At 39.9% G+C, this 20449-nt stretch overlaps 1 protein-coding gene across 8 annotated transcripts in view; it reads left to right on the top strand.

Moving 5' to 3' along the window:
- Nucleotides 1-20449, top strand: part of CIB2 (calcium and integrin binding family member 2) — a 45424-nt gene that overhangs the window by 21868 nt on the left and 3107 nt on the right. For 5 of the 8 annotated variants that reach the window (XM_061447219.1, XM_061447225.1, XM_061447220.1 and 2 more), the window contains 3 exons: nucleotides 8531-8642; nucleotides 17875-18022; nucleotides 18114-18309. In XM_061447219.1, coding sequence (XP_061303203.1) covers nucleotides 8531-8642; nucleotides 17875-18022; nucleotides 18114-18309 — 456 coding nt within the window. Of the gene's footprint in view, nucleotides 1-2958; nucleotides 3281-3600; nucleotides 4064-8530; nucleotides 8643-17874; nucleotides 18023-18113; nucleotides 18310-20449 lie in introns of those variants that run through there. The other 3 variants (XM_061447226.1, XM_061447224.1, XM_061447221.1) reach the window with 3 other exon arrangements.

The following is a 20449-nucleotide window of genomic DNA, read 5'->3' as shown; positions in this document are numbered from 1 at the left end:
CCCTGTGGAACAAGCTGATCTGCAGATGGAGGAAGGGTTAGAACCCAGCTCCTGTTTTTGTAACATCCAATCTTCCAGTCTGGGGCTCTTAAGCAGAAAGAGGAAATTCCAACTTTGTCAGCTTGGGAAAAAAAGAAGTGAGTACCAAGAGAATAAAGTCTGGGGGAGCTCTATACCATTGGGAATCTTCCTGAGTTTACTGCAACACTACATAGAGAAAGAACATATATTCTGAAGCTGCTCCTCATCTTCTTGTTAATTATGCTTCTAATATTGCTATGAACAAAGTTTCTGTATCCTCCTGTACCATCAAGCTTTCATTTTACTGTATTTTAGTCAGTTTGTACCTGTTTTGCTAGACTCAGGGGAGGATAAAATAATGCTCAGTGTTGATGTGTATGGAATCTGGAGTACTGGCAAGTCCAGAGGAGGCCATGAGGATGATAAGGGGCTCAAGCACCTCCCGTGTGAAGATTGGCTGTGAAAGTTGGAGCTGTTCAGCCTGGAGAAGAGAACATGGCAGAGAGACATTTTAGCAACCTTCCAATATCTGAAGGGGACTACAAGGATGCTGGAGAGCATTAGGGATTGTAGTGGTAGGGCAAGGGGTAACAGGTTCAAACTTAAACAGGGGAAGTTAAGGTTAGATATAAGGAAGAAATTCTTTACTGTCAGGGTGGTGAGGCACAGGAACAGGTTGCCCAGAGAAGTTGTGAATGCTCCATCCCTGGAGGTGTTCAAGGCCAGGTTGGACATGTGGGCAACATGGTTTAGCATGTGGTGTCCCTGCCCATGGCAGGGGGTTGGAACTAGATCATCTTAAGGTCCTTTCAAACCAAACCACTCTGATAATAATCTTTTTTACTTCCTTTGAGGGTGACATTCAGAAGCCATCTGGACGTGGTCCTGGGCAGCCTGCTTTAGGTGCCCCTGCTTGGCACAGAGTTGGAGCAGATGGCTCTAAAGTCCCCTACAGCCTCATTCACTGTGTGGTTTTTATTTTTAATACTTAATCACCAGCAGTGGAGAGGCCTGGGAGCAGGATTTTCATGGTGCTTCAAGGAAGAAAAACCACTCCAACCTCGTTTTCTCTGGACTTACTATGCATCATGTAGTGAACAGCAGTTACATGCACAGAAAAGCAAAGCCTTCCTAAGTGCAACTAGATCTTTTAGAATAAATTTTTTATTATAAATGATCTGCCCCAAATAATTCTCATGCACAATTTCTCTTTAATTTTACTGCAGATGGTTCAGGAGGATTTTTACCTCGTATTGTCTGGAATGAATTTCTACTGCTGCATTGCAGAGATAAAAGAAGGCTTGTGATGTTAACTAAGAGCTGGCAGAGGGCTCATCTATCCACCTTTTCTCTTCCTTTTATGCTACCTTTTAACAACCTGATTTCTGTGTCCAGTTAATAACTTCAAGTGAAAACATAGAAGGCACAAGGCATGCCAGTAACAGAAACGTTAACAAGTGCCTTCACCTTTTAACACCTCCTGCTTGACTTTCCCACTATTCTTTGTTCTTTATCCTTTCATCAAAGGATGGCAATTTAGTGAGTTGTGATTCCAGTTTCCATCAGACTGGTGCCTTCAGATGTGGCACCAAGTTTCCTGTTATTTTTGTTTTAGGTTCGTATGGTAGACCCCTTTCCCTAATAAACTGTTCTAAACTCCTGCAGTCCTTGGAGGCAGGAATTCACTGAGAGAATGCTGCAGTAGACGTTTATGCCTTAGTTACTGTATGCGACCTTTAACTGTTGCCAAAGCAGTTTGTGAATGTATAGCATAAATGTGAGACTCTGCAAGTACGTTCCTTATGAGTTGCAGGCAGCCCCTAAGGCCTCTCCTTCCTCAGTTTCTCAGTCCCAGATTAAAGAACCTCCTTCTCTTGGAGCTATGGCAACTTCTTCACTGTGTGTGTCAGACTTATGGATATAAGTCTCTCTGGACCTGTTCCCCAGCTCTCCAATCACACATACGTCCATCTGCAATAATAGCACTATAGGACAAGAGAGCATGTGCACCTCAACAGTCTTTGCAGCATCAGTTGTAAATCAATTCCCATCAATGTCTTTGCATCAGCATGAGGTATTCTGTTCATTGGTCTGCGCTATCCCATCTTGAGATCTGTCCTTTTCCAGGGCTATGGATAGGCTTGTCAGTGCTCTTTCTTGATGGTCTCTGGAGTGGTGAATTCTTCTCTGCATATTACAAGAAGTCCTCCAGCTGTTCTGCTGAGCTCTGGCATCAGGACAAGAGCCTATAGCTTTGATAGTAGTGAATAACTGAAAGTGCAACTGAACAGCAACAAGAAAGTTTCTCTGGAGCTGCTGCTTCCCTAGATAATTCCATTCTGTACAGGCAGTCTCTGATCAGGTCATGCACAAGCCCTGTGTGGGACCGTTCATCAGCACTCATGGATTTCTTTCATTGTTCTAAGTAAGCCATTTTGCTGTTTATTTTCTGTGAATAGGCAGAGCAATCTAGAATTTACTCCTGGGGATGGTCTTGATTGTGATGTTGAAGTCTGAGTGGATTCCTGTTATTTAGGAGTAAATTGGGTATATATTGCTGAATAAAAATGTTTTCCCTTTACAACATAAATCAAATGATTGGTACTATGAAGGCAGGAGGGTTGGTGAGATGTTTCTTAGGTTCTAAAGGCCACTTTAAAGCCTCTCCTTATTTCTAATCAGCGAGCCATTACAAACTTTTATCTTTTGTTTTCAGCACTCCTTTAGTGAAGAGTTCTTATTACAAAGGCTGCCAGCTAGCTATAAAGTGTTGTCACTCCATTTAATGGTGGTGATTTATGTATGTCAAGCCAAGGAAGCCTGCTCTGTGTTTTAACCCATCCACTGGTGACCTTGGGTACAATCTGATTTCTCTCAAAGTGAAATAGCAAATTAAAACAAACCCTGCAGGGTGTAAGCTTAGAAATCTCTTTTTTCAGGTCTGCACAGGTGCAGCTGGAGGCTCTGTTATGAGGTTGGAGACATCCCAGACAAGTGTGTCCAGCAAATACCCTCACAGTGTCACCCTTGCTGACTTCAGGATGCTACACCCTTGAGAAGTGGGGACAGACTCTGACCCACCTTTTACCATGTAAAATACTCAAAGTGGGAGAATGCATGTTAGCATAAACAAGCAGTAAGCTGTCTGGAGGCAGTACTGTCTGTGCCTTGGTGGGGGTTTGTTCCAAACACAGCTTTTCTGGTTTTCATTGGCTGACGGGCAGCTGAAGAGATTTTAAACTTTCTGCTGCCTACAGGGGTAAGTCTTGTTCTGCCCTTACTGATTAGGTTAATTGAATACAAACAGTAAATCCCTGTTTACTTGCACAGGCAATGCTGCAGTTGCAGCTGTGCAGTTACTTCAAGGAGATGACTGAAAACTTTTGTGTTTTCAAACACATCATTTTCCTGAAGCTCACTGCAGTTTCTGAAGTGTTAGTGCTTATTCAAGGGGGGTGGGAGGATGGGCTTGGAACTTCTGCAAGGGCAGTTTGAGTTCAGACTAGGTTAAAGTGATACAGAATCACAGCCTTAATCCTTGAATATAGTACATCAAGCTTAGTGGAGGGAAGACACTAGTCAACGCTGCCAGCTTTTCCTCTCCTTCTTCCATGCAGATACATAAGGCATCCTGGAAACAAAGAGTCCATCCAGGAAGGTGAAGATGCTTCTGCATGCATCCAGAAGAATTGTTTTGAAGCGATTATCACTCCATGATCTGTAATCACTACTGCAAAGACAGTGACGCTGGTTGCAGGGCCTGGCCTTCTGAGCATATGTAGTGGTCTGTATGTGATAATGGCAATCTTCCCAAATCTATGTGTTCCGATGACACTGCAAAACCCCTGACAAGACACAAATGTTTCTGTGACGAGCTCTGACAGCTAAAGCAGCTTTAGGTTATTTTCAGAGATGCTTCTTGAGTAAAAGGACAAAAAGCCTTTCCCTCTGTAGGTCATAACTGCTCTGATGTATTCAACTCACCTGAAGTGCCTTCTGCTTCTCTAAGAACAGGGGAAATATTACAGCCTTTACCACAGAGGTTGGTTTATTTTCTATTTATAGTTAGTAATTAATGTTATTGAGAGATGTGTCAGAGCAGATAGTAATATGTACAGTGCCAAACAGTGCAGCACTGGGGAGATGGTTACTGGGTCTGACTCACAGCATTGGTCATGGTACTTGGTCCAAGCATGGCAGTGGCATGACAAATTGATGTAGTGGTGTATTGCACAAAGGTAGGAGGATTGTGGGTGTAAATAACCCTCATGTCTGCTGATCTTTACATTGTGGTATAGAATAATCAGAAACGCATCCGGTTTACTTGTCAAAAGGTAGGTCCTCACCTAGTGTAATGTGGGTTACTCCAGTAAACAGAAGCATTGCTGAAACTCATGCAAAAAGACATGTGGCTTTCACAGAATCCTTTAAGAGACTGAAGCAGCTCTGTCATTTCTTTAACCTGTTATCTGCAAAATCTGGCCACGCGAGACTGGCAATCCAGTTTGCCATAAACCAGTACATGGTGTCCCTGAAGAACTTGCCAGCATGAAGAGCTTTGAGTGGGAGAAGGTGTTACTACTTTTTGTTGTTCAGTCGGTTGGGGTTTTGCATTTGTTTTATTGTAAAGGCTAATGGAGCCTGTGCAACATATTGCATATTGGTTTGGAACCTAAGGTAGAGAAATCTTATGGCCTTTTTCACTGTGATGTTAGCTGATCATGCCATGTAATGAAGCTAGCACAAGTAGAGTTGCAGGATCCTTGAAGATAAAAATGTGTGAAAGTCTTTTGTGCTGTAATTTAGTTTGCAGAAGTTGGGTCACAGCCACTTGCTACAGGCTCATTTGGATGCTTTAGTGTGAAATCCACTCAGGTGGAAAGCACTTATACCTACAGATATCAGAGTGATTTGATGAATCAATGGAAGAGTTAGTGGGAGGAGAACAGAGTACCAGAGCTGTCCTCAAATCTGCAGTTAGTTATTTGCAGGTTTTTGTGTTCATGAGAAGCCTTCCAGGTATCCTAGCAGAGTCCTGCTGAGCCGTGTGCTGGAAAGCTGTTTGCTTACAGGAGTGCCTGGCAACTCCTTTCTGCTCCTCTTCAGAGACAAAAGAAAGACTTTACTTCAAAGGGATGGACTGGGAACATATTAACAGATTTCTGTGAAAATAGATCTTATGTGCATTATGGATGTTTCTGAATAAAATAGAGGTGTAGAAACTGGACATACTAACATGTATAGGTAGGGATGTGTGTTATGGTAAAGATGTTTGGTGGGGGAGTCTTTTTCTTGCTTTGGTTGTTTTTCCCCACCTTGCATCCCTGGGCCATGCATTTTCCTTTCTGACTGCAAAAATTGAGTTCTGTCAGCAGATGTGGTGGTTAACTTGGTGTTTCTGGCTGTGACTCCTTGCAGAAAGGAAAGAGGAATTTGTTCCATTATAATCTGTGGCAGCAAGCTAAAGGAACTTGTTTATTCTGTGTCCTTTTGCAATGTTTTTAGCTAAAATCTAATCCCTTCTGAGGGATACTTTGAATTAATTTTTTGGGAGATGCCTTCTGAAATGAGTGTATTTACATTGTATGGAGGTGTGAATGTGCTAGGCTAGGATCATTTTTCTTGATGGAACTGCAAAAGCTCATTGTCTGAAGTAGTAGGAAAACCCAAGTAATTGTACTTATCCTGGTGCCATCAGATGGACCCACTACTGGTGCTCCACCACAGTAAGAGGAGTGCTTTTGCTGGCCTTATCTGGGAAGACAGAGTAGATGGACCTAGGGAGAAGAACGGCAGTTCTAATGCAAAACCTAGCTGCTCTTCTAAGTGCCCTGCAATTAACATCACAAATCCTTCCAGCTGAAAAACTAGATTCTTCTTTCAGCTGCTGTAGAGTTTGGAATCACTTCAGTATAAATAGGTGATTTTCATTTCTGTGGACAAGATGGTCAATTCCAGGAGCAAGAAATAAATGAAGGGTTTACTTTGCACTGATATTGCATGTTGTAAAGGGACCAAACGTTTGTCCTGAGAAAAGGAATGTCAGTAAGTAGCTGGTAGAGCTGTGGCTGTGTCCTCTCTTTGATCGCTCTCCCTCTAAGCCTTCATCCTTGAAACAAGACTGTTGCTTCACAGCAGATAGTGCCTGGGACACAGCATTGCCACCTGTCACATGCCTTACGAGGGTATTCCTTATGTTAGAATAATGTTACTTGCTCTGTAGATACTTGTTTCAAAACTTCTTACTTAATTTGGTGAGCATCATAAGAAGCTTTAATACTTCTGTCAAAATAGTACTGAGTACTAGGTCTCTGTGGGTCACAGTGGTGACAGTCAAGTGCTGCTTTATGCACCCGTAATAAGTACTTCTTATTTGTCATCTTAGGATTCAGTTTCTATTGTAGCACTGTTATTCCCAGCACTAAAGGAACTTTAAATTCCCACTGTTGTGGGTGGGGTCTTTTTGTCAGTTAATAGGTTCTTGTGATATGCTTGTGTTTCAGTAACAGATACTTTCCCACTACATTCCCAGACTTCTGTCACATGTTCATTCCCAGTAGAAATTGACCAAGCAATATTTTTTGTTGCAGACGAAGTTTCTTGAGAGTTCTTTATTGAAAACTAAGAGAAATTCCATTCCTTGCATTTTAGATTAATAGAACAAGCTTAGTAAACTATGAAACATGGATAACTTTTTATTCCAATCCCATCTGTGTCTTCTGAAACACATTATGAATCATAGAATAGTTAGGGTTGGAAAGGACCTTAAGATCATCCAGTTCTAAGGGCAGGGACACCTCACACTAAACCATCTACCCAAGGCTCTGTCCAACCTGGCCTTGAACACCACCAGGGATGGAGCATTCACAGCTTCCCTGGACAACCCATTCCAGTGCCTCACCACCCTTACAGTAAAGAACTTCTTCCTTATATCCAATCTAAACTTCCCCTGTTTAATTTTGAACCCATTACCCCTTGTCCTATCACTGCAGTCCCTAATGAATAGTCCATCCCCAGCATCCCTATAGCCCCCCTACTCCTTTAAGGTGCCCAATTCAGTGTCTGTATTCATAGTCCTGTTGGATGAGACAGACCAAATGCAGAGAAGTCTAATACTGGAAAAAGCAGTGAAGACAATCCTGGCAGTTAAAATAAGCAGACGTTGCTGGCTGGTGTGTTTTGAAATGGTGCCCACAATGGTCAAGCTGTTCCAATGATTAATGTGTTATTTTCATGAAGACCAGAACACCATTTCAGTGTTCTGGCTTTAAAAGGAAAATCTGTAGGTGGATATTTGATTTGAAAGGTTTGCTTTCCTTTAAGTGCTTTTAAGCTGGCTTTTTTCTGTTGTATTAGGGGCATCTTTGTAGCTGCTGTTTACAACAGAGAAATCAGTTGCTGGAGTGGGAAATGGCTATTGCATCTTGAATTACACAGTATTTATGAAATGTCAGGGTGAGCTGTGGTCAGCAGCTGAAATAGGCTTAGATCAGTGGATATTTAATTTCCTGTATGGCACGATATATTGTTGCACAGTATAAAGACATGAGTTTCCTAAGATCCAGACAAAACATGTTTCTGTGTTCCATTTCACGTGATGTGTGGCACATCATAATCATGCCCAAAGAGATGCTGAGAAAAGAGATGCTTGTGGATTATTTCCCCCTAGTTCTAGAAATTTATTGCCCTCGTTAATCTGAGATAGCTCAGTTTCATGTAGGACTGACTGAGGGGTTGCTGAAGGTAAAGCTGTAAAGGTGCAGGGGTTGATGAGATATTGCCTGCTGTATTACCAGTTTATGTTCTGCTGTTTCAAACATATTAGTCTTGATTTGCAGTTGATAATATACCTTGTTTTGTGACTTTTTTCATTATAACACAAAAAAAAGCTTTTAAATATATAGAAATAGCACATGTGACCTAATGAGAGACCAGAATACTCTGTGTTGGTACATAAGGCAGCAAAATGATTGCTTTCTGCCCTAAGCAGTTTGAGAATTACATGTAAGACAAAATTTTCACATATGATAAAAGTTACAGTTTATAGTACATTACATTTATGATTTCTAAGTTTTCTGTGAGCAGCAACTACCTAATCTTTCCTATTCTTCTTACACATATGGTATTTCATAGAGGAATGGCAGGTCATACCTTCATGCTGATTATATCACACTCAGCTGTGATCCTTGGATTATACTCACAGTGTTAGTACATTGGCCCAGGTCTACTTCTGTGCATGTGGCAATATGTACAATGCTTAAATACTATATACAGGGAGTGTGTGATACCACTTAGTTACGTACCTCAAGTTACACATGAACATTAGTAGCAGTTACATTAGATACTGCATCAAAGCCCTCTTTGTGTCAAAAAGATGGGAATTTGGTGGGCTCAGACTTGTCACTAAAAATAATGAGAGCTGCAAGACAGATCTGTGTCTGATTACTGTATGAACGGAATTGGTTACTTAAAATTGGTTATTGGCTGTTTTCTTTCTGCTTGTTTCCAGGTTGCATGGCCGATACCACGAAATGGCACCAAACGTTGTGCCTATGGACTATACAAAGGACCCAGATGTTAAACTACCTATGCAGCTTATAATAAACATGCCTGAGCTAAAGGTATCACTTCTGACTGCTTACAAACTGTATCTTTGTAGTTATGCAGCGTATCTGCCAGAGGTTTTACCGTGTGAGTTAGATATCCTGAAGCAATGTGGCATGCTGAGGTCTACCCTTTCCTGTTACTGTTCAATAGCAAAACCAACCACAGAAACCGGAAAATATTTAGGTGGATGTCTGTCTTGCAGAGGTAGTCAGGGTAGATGTTAAATGAGTAGGAAATATAAATCTAATGGTCTTTCCACTTTGCATATATTGATCCTTAGAAGCCAGTTGGATTTCTGTGTGAAAAGCTGGTTAGCAAGAAGAAGTTCTTATCTCGTTGTGTTGACAGGAAATTTACCAGATGATTTGTTATTATTTTGTCAGTTCCACAATTTAATGTGGTTTTAATGGGACAAATACAGATTTTTCTCATTTATTTTTTAAACAGTGCATTGAACTCTGGTTTTCTTTCATGGATGCCAATTATTTGAGAGCTTTAAAGTTTTATCATGTAGATACAACTGTTTGTTCACTGTTACACTTGCATGAAGTATTATTAAGCTTTTTAAGAGCCATGACATAAAAACCTTGAAACTGATGGCCTTCCACTTCATTTTAATGATTTAGAAATTCTTCCTTAATGTTGTAAGATATTGAATGGGGGGGGGGGGGGGGGGAGCACAGCCATAACCATTCAGATGTCTTATAAATGTTGAGCATAAGTTTTGTACAGCACAAAGGTTTGTATTGCTTTTCCTTATTATATAAATAAGGAAATTAGGCAACAGGCAAAACGACTAACACTTGTAAAAAATGCCCTGTGTTTTAGTTACCTCAAATTGAGTTCCATGTGGAGATAGCAACAAAGATTTAAAACTCGATTATCTAAAATTCGATTTAAGATGTAATTAGCTATCAAAACCAGTAGCTGCTAGCACAAGCAGACCTAATGAGGCCCTCGGGCTGTATTCTGAAGTCTAGTGTTAAATGACTCAATGGAGCTAAAAGTTAGGAATTGGAATGCCCGATCTAAGTCCTCTTTGTATGACATCATGGGATCACGTTAAGACATCAGCAGGTGAATAGAGAACAGTCATGCACAACTTTTCACAAGGACAAGGAGGTATTCCATGAAATTATGTACAGCCAGCTGCCGTAGTGTGGATATATCGAGGAATTCATTGCCACAAAGCATTTTGGCAAAGACAGCATTAGTCTGCAAAAATTACTTAAGTGCTTTTTGGAGCAGAAAGCTACAGATTGCTTCTGGGGAGATGTACACAGTGATCCTTCTGATAGCAATCTCTAGATCTGCTGGATTTATTCTTAATGGCCAGTGAGATTCACTGAAGATGGTTTAATCAAAGGACTGCTTTTAGCTGTTACTTGGAACAGTCATTTGAAGCTTACCAGCTAGTACAAAAGGAAGAAGATGGTTCATCTTGAAATAGGAATATTTGCTTGGCTTACTGAAGTGCTCTTACGCTGGACGGGCAGCTGTATTCAAAATGCAAATCAGTGTTGTATGGAATACAGTGCATGGAAAAATTACTAATGGTCTTAACTATGTGAATATAAACTATGCAGCTTTTTCAGTAGCTGGGAGGATGAAATAGTATTGTCTAAATATGTGGGAGCATCTTGAAGTATTCTGATTGTTTTCAGCCATTTGTTATTTTTACTTATGCATAAATATTGAATTCCTCTCTTTGTGGTAAAATGTATCATCCCCAAGTAGTTGTGATTCATTCATCCATTACTGCAAGTGATTTCATCTCTCTGTCATGTCTGCAACTCATTCATCACTGTAGCATCTTAGGTGCTTCTACTGGCACTTCTGGAATAGACAATCAGTGTTCTTTAAGTTTTATGTTGTTATCTCTAGGATATTGATAGTGCAGTATGAAATTCTCTGTCTCTGTTACGTGACTTCAGAGTTGAGCTGCTGGGTTAGTGAGAGTTGCCTTGTGAAAAGTAAAGGCTGAGTTCAGTAAGGAAGGTGAGAAATGATAATCACACGCATTCTTTTTGGCTTCAGTGATACAGGATTCAGCACTTAAGGAACAGCTTATTCTGTGAAGACTTTAGACACAGAAGATAACTATATTTACAAGGAAGCCTGGTACTTCAGATGAGAGAAATGAGAAATTTTATACTGGGCTATGATTAGATTTTTAGATACAGGAGCATATCTTGCTACCTTAGCAATCTTAGGTGGCAATGATAATAGGCTTCCTTATAGATTTCCATATATGAGTGGATCATAAGCTATCTTCTTGCATGACATTAAGTCTTTGAGGCTTTCTGACCCTCCTTTAGCAGATGTCTCCAGTGTAATCTAACTTCATTTTATGAAAATAACAGGACAATACTCAATGTCAGATTTTATACTAAGTCTCTCCCAGGTCTCCTAAAGCTGTGGAAGAACCTTGGAGATATTGCTGTCAAACTACTCATTCTATTTCAGGAATTCTAGCAGTTCATAGAGAAAGTGCTTTCAACAGCTAGTGAGCTTGTTTCCAGTAAAACATCGGTTAGAGGAGGGTGGAGCTTCCTCTGTAACTCTTTCAAAACATTTGACACTAAAAGATATTAAAATGCCACCTAGAGTCTCTGTTATAAACAACAGCCAATCTGGTCATGGAGCATTTCATACCTGCCCAGGTGGGAGAGGACAGGAAGAGTCTTTCCCCTAGAGTTCATTTTCTAAGCTATCTAGGTAGTAACTTTAGCTCATATATATGAAGTAAAAAAATACATCTTTAACCTTTGCAACTTGACCAGAGCACTAAATAAATCGTTAAGGTGGGTTTTTTCTTTGGTATATTTTCATCAAGGTGAAGACAAAGCCAACATTTAAATCTTAAAATAGAACTAAATGAACTAAATGTCTATTGAATTCTAATAAAATTAGTGATAATTTCAATGCACCTGGCTTTTTTCATATACACATTACATTTCTAGATACTGGCAATGCTGAGCACAATACCACTGCACATTCTGACAAATGGATAGAATCAGTAATGCACTTTTCTAAATTAGATTATGCTACTCTAAAGAAAGATCTTTACCTCAGGCATTAATGTTTTGAGCCATGTTTTTTTTGATTTAAAAAGAATAATAAAAACCCCAGCTGATGCTCACTTATTTCAATTGGTGATGAATTATTCACCAGCTCATGATTCTTAAAAGTTGAAAGTCAGGACAAGAAATAAATAAATAAAGAAGGGGCAGATGCTTTAAGCTGATTAGATCTACCATTACACTGAAGTTACCAGAGCTAGTTTACTCCACCTGCTTCAGTGCAGTCTCCGTTCTGTAGTTTTGACAATCTTGGTTACACAGGTTACACAGCCTAATAAAATAAGGGCATATGGGCTCCTGCGAGATTGCAGCAATTAATACTGCAGAATTGTAGCAATGATGTGGGCTGTTCAGGATGAGACTGTGTAGAAAGCAAAAGCATCTTTATTTCAAAACAAAACTGATTTCACTCACATTATCCCATCATTTCCACAGGGCGAGATGCAGGAATGTAACCTGATGACAGAGATCACATATGAGTTGTATAAGTGGGTGGCCATCTTCTTTGTGACACATCCATCCCTAATTGTCTGAATCTTCAAATTGGTGTGTGGCCCATCTCTGGTTATTGTAGTGTAGAGCAATTCTTCTGTCAGGAGTTGGGCATAAGAGAACTTCCTGGAGGGGAAGCATTTTTGTTTCATTCACTTTACAGTCCGTTGCTTTCTTTTTTCGGCTCATGCAGTATCTTCATTGATCCTCACAGGCCTTGTCATTAGCTGCAGCAGTGAGTGAGGTAGTTCATAAATCCACACGCTACGGAAACAGGCTGACCACAGAAATCGGTCAGGAGAAAGAAAGGACACACAGGGAACAGTGAATTGATCACACATTTCAGAAGCAGTGTTAGCACCCTATTTTTGGTAAGTCTAAACATGAATGCATGCGAGTGGCTCTAAAATAAGATGAAAGCACTTCCTGCACTTTAAATAGGATGGAATTTTAGAAGTGAGTTCAATGGCTCCACAGTTTCCAAGCTTTCCATGTAAAGGCAATGACACTTGAGGGAGCAGGTTCATTCTTCCCAAGCCCCTGCCCCTGCTCTGGCTAGTCTTTTCTGGCAACTCATCCCAACTTCCTCGTGTCTGCATCCAGTTAGTTATTTCTAGTACAGTTCTCATGTCCCCAGCATAAGAAAGACCTGGAACAGCTGGAACAAGTCCAAAAAGGGCCATGAGCATGATCAGGGGGCTGGAGCAACTCCCATACAAAGATAGGCTGAGAAAATTGGGGCTGTTCAGCGTCGAGAAGAGAAGCTGCCTGGAGACCTCAGAGTAGCTTCCAGTGTCTGAAGGGGCCTACAGGGATGCTGGAGAGGGACTCTTCATCAGGGACTGTAGCAATAGGACAAGGGACAATGGGTTCAAACTTAAACAGGGGAGATTAGGTTAGGTATCAGGAAATTTTCTATCTAAGACTGCTTTGTGCAGTAACTATCTTTGCTAATGTCAGTGGGGTCTTATGTTTAAATACAAAAGAGAAAATAATCATCATGTTTCTGTAGACATAAAACTGAGACGTGTTTTGTAATGACTGTTCAGCATCTCTACCTCAGTTACCTTGATCTGTCTTACAACTTTATGTGCAACCTTTTATTTTCAAAGCACAGTCAGCTCGTGAAAATGGGATACAGTACTTTAATTTGTCAAGCTGCAAAATAGATGGGGCAAAAGCGCAGCTCAGTTCTTTCCTAGAGCCTGTGAGGGAAACTAGGAAAAAGGGGAAAGTAACAAGTGACTTGGTAATTTTTACCTGTAATTTAGGAATAAACCCTATAATAATTTCTTAGAAAACTAATGACTATGTGTTGTTGTATGCGTTCTAAATATGTGTGTTGGGATAGGTGCTATGTGACGTTCAAAAATGTATGTCATGTGTTCTCACACAGTTATCTGAGTAGAGAAAGTGATGGCTAACAAGATGGATGGAACATTTAGGAGGATTATCCAAAGCCACTACAGCAGCATCCATCTGCAAAACAGCATAGTTTCAGCTGTAACAAAGTTCTTTATTGTTTCTGTCTCCCCTCTCATTTTTATTGTGAGAGGACAGAAGTAGCTTTTTAAAAAGACAAGGGTAAATTTCTAGTTTTAAAAGGATTCCTTTTTTAAACAATTAGTGCTTGAGGGAAAGCAATCTATGAAGGAACAGTATCGTTTTCTTCTTTACTCCCTTCCCCCATAGCTTTTCCTTTAAATATGATGGAACCCTAATCTGTGCTCTTTAGAGCAGAGGTAATGAAATTACAGAAAGGATGTGAAAAGTATCTGTGAAGGTAAGCTAATACTTTCCGTTGTGTAGGCTGCAGATATACTGCCTGAAGACACATAATATGAGAAAGTTAAAGGAATCAATATGGGAAAAGATTTTATTTTTCATTTAGGTTTTAGACCTAAGCATGCTTCTTAAATAACTCTTTGCCCAATAGATCTCTATTGAATTCCTTATTAGTTCATCCGTATTTTCAAGATCTCTCACATGCCAGATAGATGATTCATCTTATGCCACTGCAATATGCTTATTCAGTCAGGGAGCTCATGCCCAGCATTTCTAATGCAGAAAGTCCTGGGTTTGATACGCACTGCTGATAAGGCCATTTGCATCTGTGTACTCCCTGTTTGTTACCCAATACTGCCTCTAAGATGTCACTTTACAACTGTTACCATGGCACTTAGTTTGATGAGGTTTGTTCCAAAGAAAGCAATATATATTTTAGAAATAAAGATGACTTTTCTAATACATTTTCTCATTTCCTCTGATGGTTAGTAATCTCTAATATTAAATATTTAACAGACACACCATTTTCTTTCTGTCTTTTTAGGAAGAAAATATGCCTTTTTCATGTATTTCAGCCCAAATTAATCTTACATTGGGTTATTAATAAGAGGACAATTTGAAACAATAGAACCCACTGTTTTGCACTGTGTATCTGTATGCATATTCCCACCAAAACAGGCATACTTCTGAGCACTCAAGTCGTATACTTTAGCCTTAGCAATACTCACAGATGCACATCTGCTCTGCCTCCTCTACATATGGCTCACACGATGCGAGTGATCATTACGTATCCTTTTACAGCAACTTTCAGCCATCTTGGCTGATTCTGGAGTGTTGTTTTTCATTCTAAGACTATAGAGAGACATGACCCTGCTGCTTTTTTGAGCCTGTTGTTTTTTCATTTTCAGGAATCCCTCTTTTCTATTCTATTTAATGTCTGAGTTTTTTTTATTTGTCCTGGTTTTGTCTATCTGAACTGTGAGCTCAGCCTTACGTACTCAGCTCGGAGCACAGTGAGCTTACTACTGTCGTACCCTTTGAAATCCATAAACATGCTCCCTGTTGTGGAATTTCTTCTGTAATGGAACCCTGAAGGAGAATTTGAATTTAGTATTGACTGCTTTAATGGGCTGTCATTTGATCTTATGGCTTTGTGGTCCCTACTTCACCTATCTGTTAGAGCAGCCTTATTCCTGGCCATTGTCTCTGCCAGAAAGACTGGAGAGATCTTGGCTTTTAGTAGTGAATTTTGAATCTTAGAATCATTTAGGTTGGAAAAGACCTTTTAAGATTGTAGAATCTAACCATTAACACAGCACTGCCAAGTTTACCACTAAACCTTGTCTGTAAGTGCTGCATCTACGTGTCTTTTAAATACTTCCAGGGATGGTGACTTGGCCACTGCCCTGAGCAGCCTGTTCAGTGCTTAACAACCCTTCCAGTGAAGAAATTTCTCCCAACATCCAATCTAAACCTCTCCTGGTGCAGCTTGAGGCTATTTCCTCTTGTCCTATCACTTATTACTTGAGAGAAGAGACTTGACACTCACCTTGACCTATTTCTCCTTTCAGGTAGTTGTAGAGAGCAATAACATCCCTCCTGAGCCTTCTTTTCTCCAGGCTGAACAAACTCGGTTCCTTCAGCCCAGTTCACTTTACCAGCTCCATTGCCCTTTTCTGGACCTGCTCCAGCACCTGGATGTCTTTTTTCTGCTAAGGGGCACAGAACTGAACACAGTACTCAAATCCTGACTGTCTTAGGGAATTATGTTCCCAATGTCTGTTTCTCAGATCTCACCCATCCTCAGAAGACGGACACACACACTTAAGCGGCTTGTCATTAGATGCGTATTTGCCTTTTTGGCAGACTCCAGTTGGAGTCTTTTGGCACACCTTCCATTTCTCTTAGAATTAAGCTTTTGTATGTTATGCTTGTCTTTTAACAAGAGTCCTTAAAAATCTTTCATTATTTGAGGCTAAAACAAAATATATCTTAAATGTTATCTCTGTGTAGGTGACAGATTTCATTATGCCTCCAAGTTTCTGCTTGATTCAGTTGAACACCTTTATCTTCAGCTCTTGTTGTAAGCTGCTGCACACCATTTAACAGTTGTTGAATTTCACTTCAGAGGCAGCTGCATATTAGTGCTAAGTAGCCCAATTCTTGTGAGGTACTTTGTGTTCCTTTAAGGTGAAGGATACTAGATAAATATAAAAACATCAGTCTGTTCAAGTACCTTTGCTTTGGACATGCTGCTTGTATTTTTTTTAGTCTCCACAGATATGCAGAAAATGTTTTCTATAGATGCATCTATTCTGCATGTGAATTATCAAGGAAGACTTGAAGTAAAGTGAAAAATAATATTTTCTGGTCATTTACCTCAAATAGAGCTGTTTTATGAAATTTCCTTGAAAGTAATTGGATGATTTCTGAATGCCTGTTAGCTAAACTTATATGAAAACCAGAAATTAAGTGGATAAACAATCGAGCTCTGAGCTTTCACAATACTGCTTCTTCCAAAGCCCAATAAAATGGTGCATGCATATTAAAAACAATGAACATGATATGGCACCACCAAAGCTGCTTACATTTATAGGACATCAATATGTTAGTGTCTTTGCTTCAGATACGAGCTGTAGAACAGCTTTGATGAGGTGCTGCTCACAGCCGAAATGATGTTTGTGCAGTTTGTTCATTTTCAGCTAAATTCATAGAATCCTAGAATGGTTTGCATTGGAAAGGACCTTAAGATCATCCAGTTTCAACCCCCTGCCATGGGTAGGGACACCTCACACTAGACCATGTTGCCCAAGGCCCTGTCCAACCTGGCCTTGAACACTGCCAGGGATGGAGCATTTACCACTTCTTTGGGCAACTTGTGCCAGTGCTTCACCACCCTCACAGTAAAGAATTGAATAGATTTCCCCAGTTTTATAGACGTAGCTATAAATTCATTTTGGGTTTTCTCATAATTGTGAGAAGGATGTCTTGTTACTGTAAGAACATTGGGTTGGGACTTCAGCATAATAAAGCAACTTATGCTTGCTTGTGTGTTTATGGTTTTAGAATATTGTCTTATTCAGGATAGGTTCGACACCAACTTGGCTGATAGAGTGCTAGAAAGACATCCTAGTATCAACTCCTGCAGAAATGAAATTTCATTTAAAACTCTGGAGTCTGTGGTCAGTTCAACCAGAGGTAGGATATTGATGTGTATCAGAGTGAAAATGGAAGACTTGAATATTCTACTGTGTTGTGACTCCACATCCTTAACAAACAGGTTTGGTTTGGCTTGGCTTCTGGTTGGTTGATGGTGCCACATCAGTCAGGTGTGGAATGCAGATATTTGGTTTCTAAAGTGGTTTCATAAATAATATTTGTTCCTACAGCCTTAGGTCAGGTGGCATAAAGACCCCATTCTGTTTGACTGGCTTTCCACCTTGTCTCCCCATTTCCTTCCCCTCCTTTCATGCCCTGTTCATATGTGCTATCTTCTTAATGTAGGAGCTGTAACTCTCCTGACCATGGCAGTCTTACACCCTGTCAGGAACCTGCTATATGCAAATGATCTTCACCCTCTTAGTATCTTTACCCTTACAGTTACAGAGCATGCATTCCACACAGGGAAAATGAGGTGAGCATCAGTTTAGAGAGAATGAATAGCAATAGAGCTGAGAAAGCCTGGGTAAGCAGTGGTACTGTGCAGCAGCATCTTCTGCTGACAATTTCTGCAAGAGCGTAACAGTAGACATTTTTAGATGGATTTTGGAAGGAAAATGAAGTTTTCTTCAAAGAGCCAACCATGGAGTGAAATACTCATTAACAGGGGACCTGTGGGGTTTTGACCTTCCAAATACTAAACCCAAAACATATCTGTCTCTCACAGGAGAATCCCTTCAGGGAAAGGATTGTGGAATCTTTCTCAGAAGATGGAGAGGGGAGCCTCAGCTTCAATGACTTTGTGGATATGTTCTCTGTGCTCAGTGAAATGGCTCCCAGAGAGCTTAAAGCAATCTATGCCTTCAAGATCTATGGTACTGTATTGGGATGCTTTTGTGTGCCTTCTTCTTTTGAAGTCAATTACTATGAGAGTTGCTGGTGATCTTTGATTCTTTTATTGTTTAGACTTTAACACAGACAACTTCATTTGTAAATCAGACTTGGAAAAAACCCTCAATAAGCTGACCCGAGAAGAGCTAACAGCAGAAGAAATCACTCTGGTTTGTGAGAAAGTGATAGAAGAAGCTGACATGGATGGTGATGGGAAACTGGGATTTGCAGACTTTGAAAACATGATTTCCAAAGCACCAGACTTCCTCAGGTATTGTAAGGAAAGGACAGTCTCTTGCATGTTATCAGGTACTTTTTAAAGTTAACACTGTGTAATACAAGAAATATAAGAAATGCCAGACATAAGTAGTTCACTAAAGAGCTGACTAGAGGATGACTTCTTACCCTAAGTTTACTTTTCGAGAGCACATTCCAGATCTCTCCTAACTTGAGGACTAACAGCTTACCATCTTTGGTTTTTGTTTTCTTTTTTTGTTTGTGTTATTTTGAACAAAGCTCAAATTCATATTGTTCTCAAGCCTTTAGCAAGGATCCAGGCTACCTGAATAGGTATGTGTGTAAATACTGTATGCACATTCCAAATATACATGGTAACACATTGATCTTTTGTGCTGAGAAGATGAGAGCTAGAGGACATTACAGTGGTACAGTTGATGCTGGTAGCAGAAAATCAATTGAACTGATGCGTTACTGCAGTAATTCCATCTCCACTGTTAACCAGGTTTGGGGTTTTTTTTTGTTTGTTTCTAACTGATATTTTTTTTATTGTTGTTGCTGAGTTTCTCCCTAATAATCTGCAGATAAATCCCTGCTGTCTTAAGAAGGTTTTTCTTGCATGCTTCATATTTAAAGAGACTTTTTGAAAAGGACAGTAACTTGATATTTTTACACCTTAATAAAACATCCTACATAAACTTACAGTTAAGCCTATAGAAATATAGGGATAGACTTTCTTTAAGAAATTATAGTGAACCAGCCAGTAAAATAATGTACTCCCAGACTGGAAGGAGTTCATATTTGAATCTTAAATCCACCCGCAGAGCAGGCTGAAGCTAAAATCTAGGTCTAAATTTCTCCCCAAAATTAAATGATCTGGGTTAACTGTGGCTAATAGTAAATGCTTGATAACCTGAACAAGTTTTTTTCTGTAATCTTTGCTCATAGACACTGTTGTGAAGTTGACAGTGTTGCTGTATGTCTGGTGATGATGATAACACCTAAATTCTAACATCTGGGAAGATGAATAATGCAACAACTGTCTGCAAGTTTTAAGTGTCCTGCAGAACACAGAGCAGTTTATTTCTTTCATTAATGAAATTTCTGAGGACAGACATTATAACAAGATGATTAAAATGATTCTACAATAGAGCATGAGGACATGATTCTTGTGAACCCTCAGAAACATCAGCACCTCAAGAAGATATGCCACAAAGTTAATGTGGATGCATTTTATACATTAGAAACATGTCAGGTATTCCTTGACTAATCAAGTGTAACAACAGAAGCTCTTTTAGAACAAGATACATATTGTCATTATGGTGAGGCTCAGCTGAGTAGATATTCTCATATTTTATTTACATGTATTTCCACCTAAGAAAATCTCTTCTTTATACTGTTATCCGTATTAGAAACTGCTGGGGTCAGGTAGATTCCTTTAATCAATCAGATCTCGTATAGAACAGACATCAAATGTGAAGAATGGAAGGCAGATCTGAAGACTCAGCAAAAGCTGTAGCTTCAGAAGTTTCCTGTGCCATGACTGACTTCACTGCTGTGTTGTAGAGGCTTGCAAACTGCTGACTGAGAATTCCAAGCTGAGGATGCTGTGCAATCCAGTAATTTCCTGAGAAAGTGGAGGGGCATTTGCTGCTGTAGTCACTGGACTGACTGTCATAATTATTTTTGTTTTCCAAGTTTGTGATGTTCTGGGAGGCTGAGGAGATGAGTGGAAAGACCTGAGTGGTGGGTACTCAGCAGTGCAAGAAGATGAGTAAAAAGAGGGATGAAGTGACAAATATGCTTTGCCATTGCTTGAGCAGGTGATCTCTGCTCTGTTATAAGGGACCCGTGCTTCCCTGACTTCTGACAAACATTGAGAACTTTTATCCTATGAACTATCCAACTGTAAAATCTCATCATCATTAATATGAGAGAGGAAATTACTGAGGAGTACCTTGTTTTACTTTGTTTGTGGAAAACCTTCGAAGGCCAGACTCCCATAACAATATGCACTGTATTTTTTGAAGCCCTTTTTCACATAGCTCAGTATGTTGTTTAGGTTTGATTAAGCTGTCATCCTCTCATGCATACTTAATAGATACAGTTGGCATTAATTTTGGCACCATGGTGCAGGCTTTGACCTGATGCAAGCTAAAGTTCATCCACTGTAC

The sequence above is a fragment of the Pezoporus flaviventris genome, unplaced genomic scaffold (genome assembly GCF_033815535.1).
Source record: "Pezoporus flaviventris isolate CSIRO_AGI_PZ_B2104156 unplaced genomic scaffold, CSIRO_AGI_Pfla_v1 ptg000006l, whole genome shotgun sequence".
Taxonomy (NCBI): Eukaryota; Metazoa; Chordata; class Aves; order Psittaciformes; family Psittacidae; genus Pezoporus; species Pezoporus flaviventris.
Note: the sequence above shows the minus strand (reverse complement) of the source record. Positions and strands in the feature narration are given on the sequence as shown.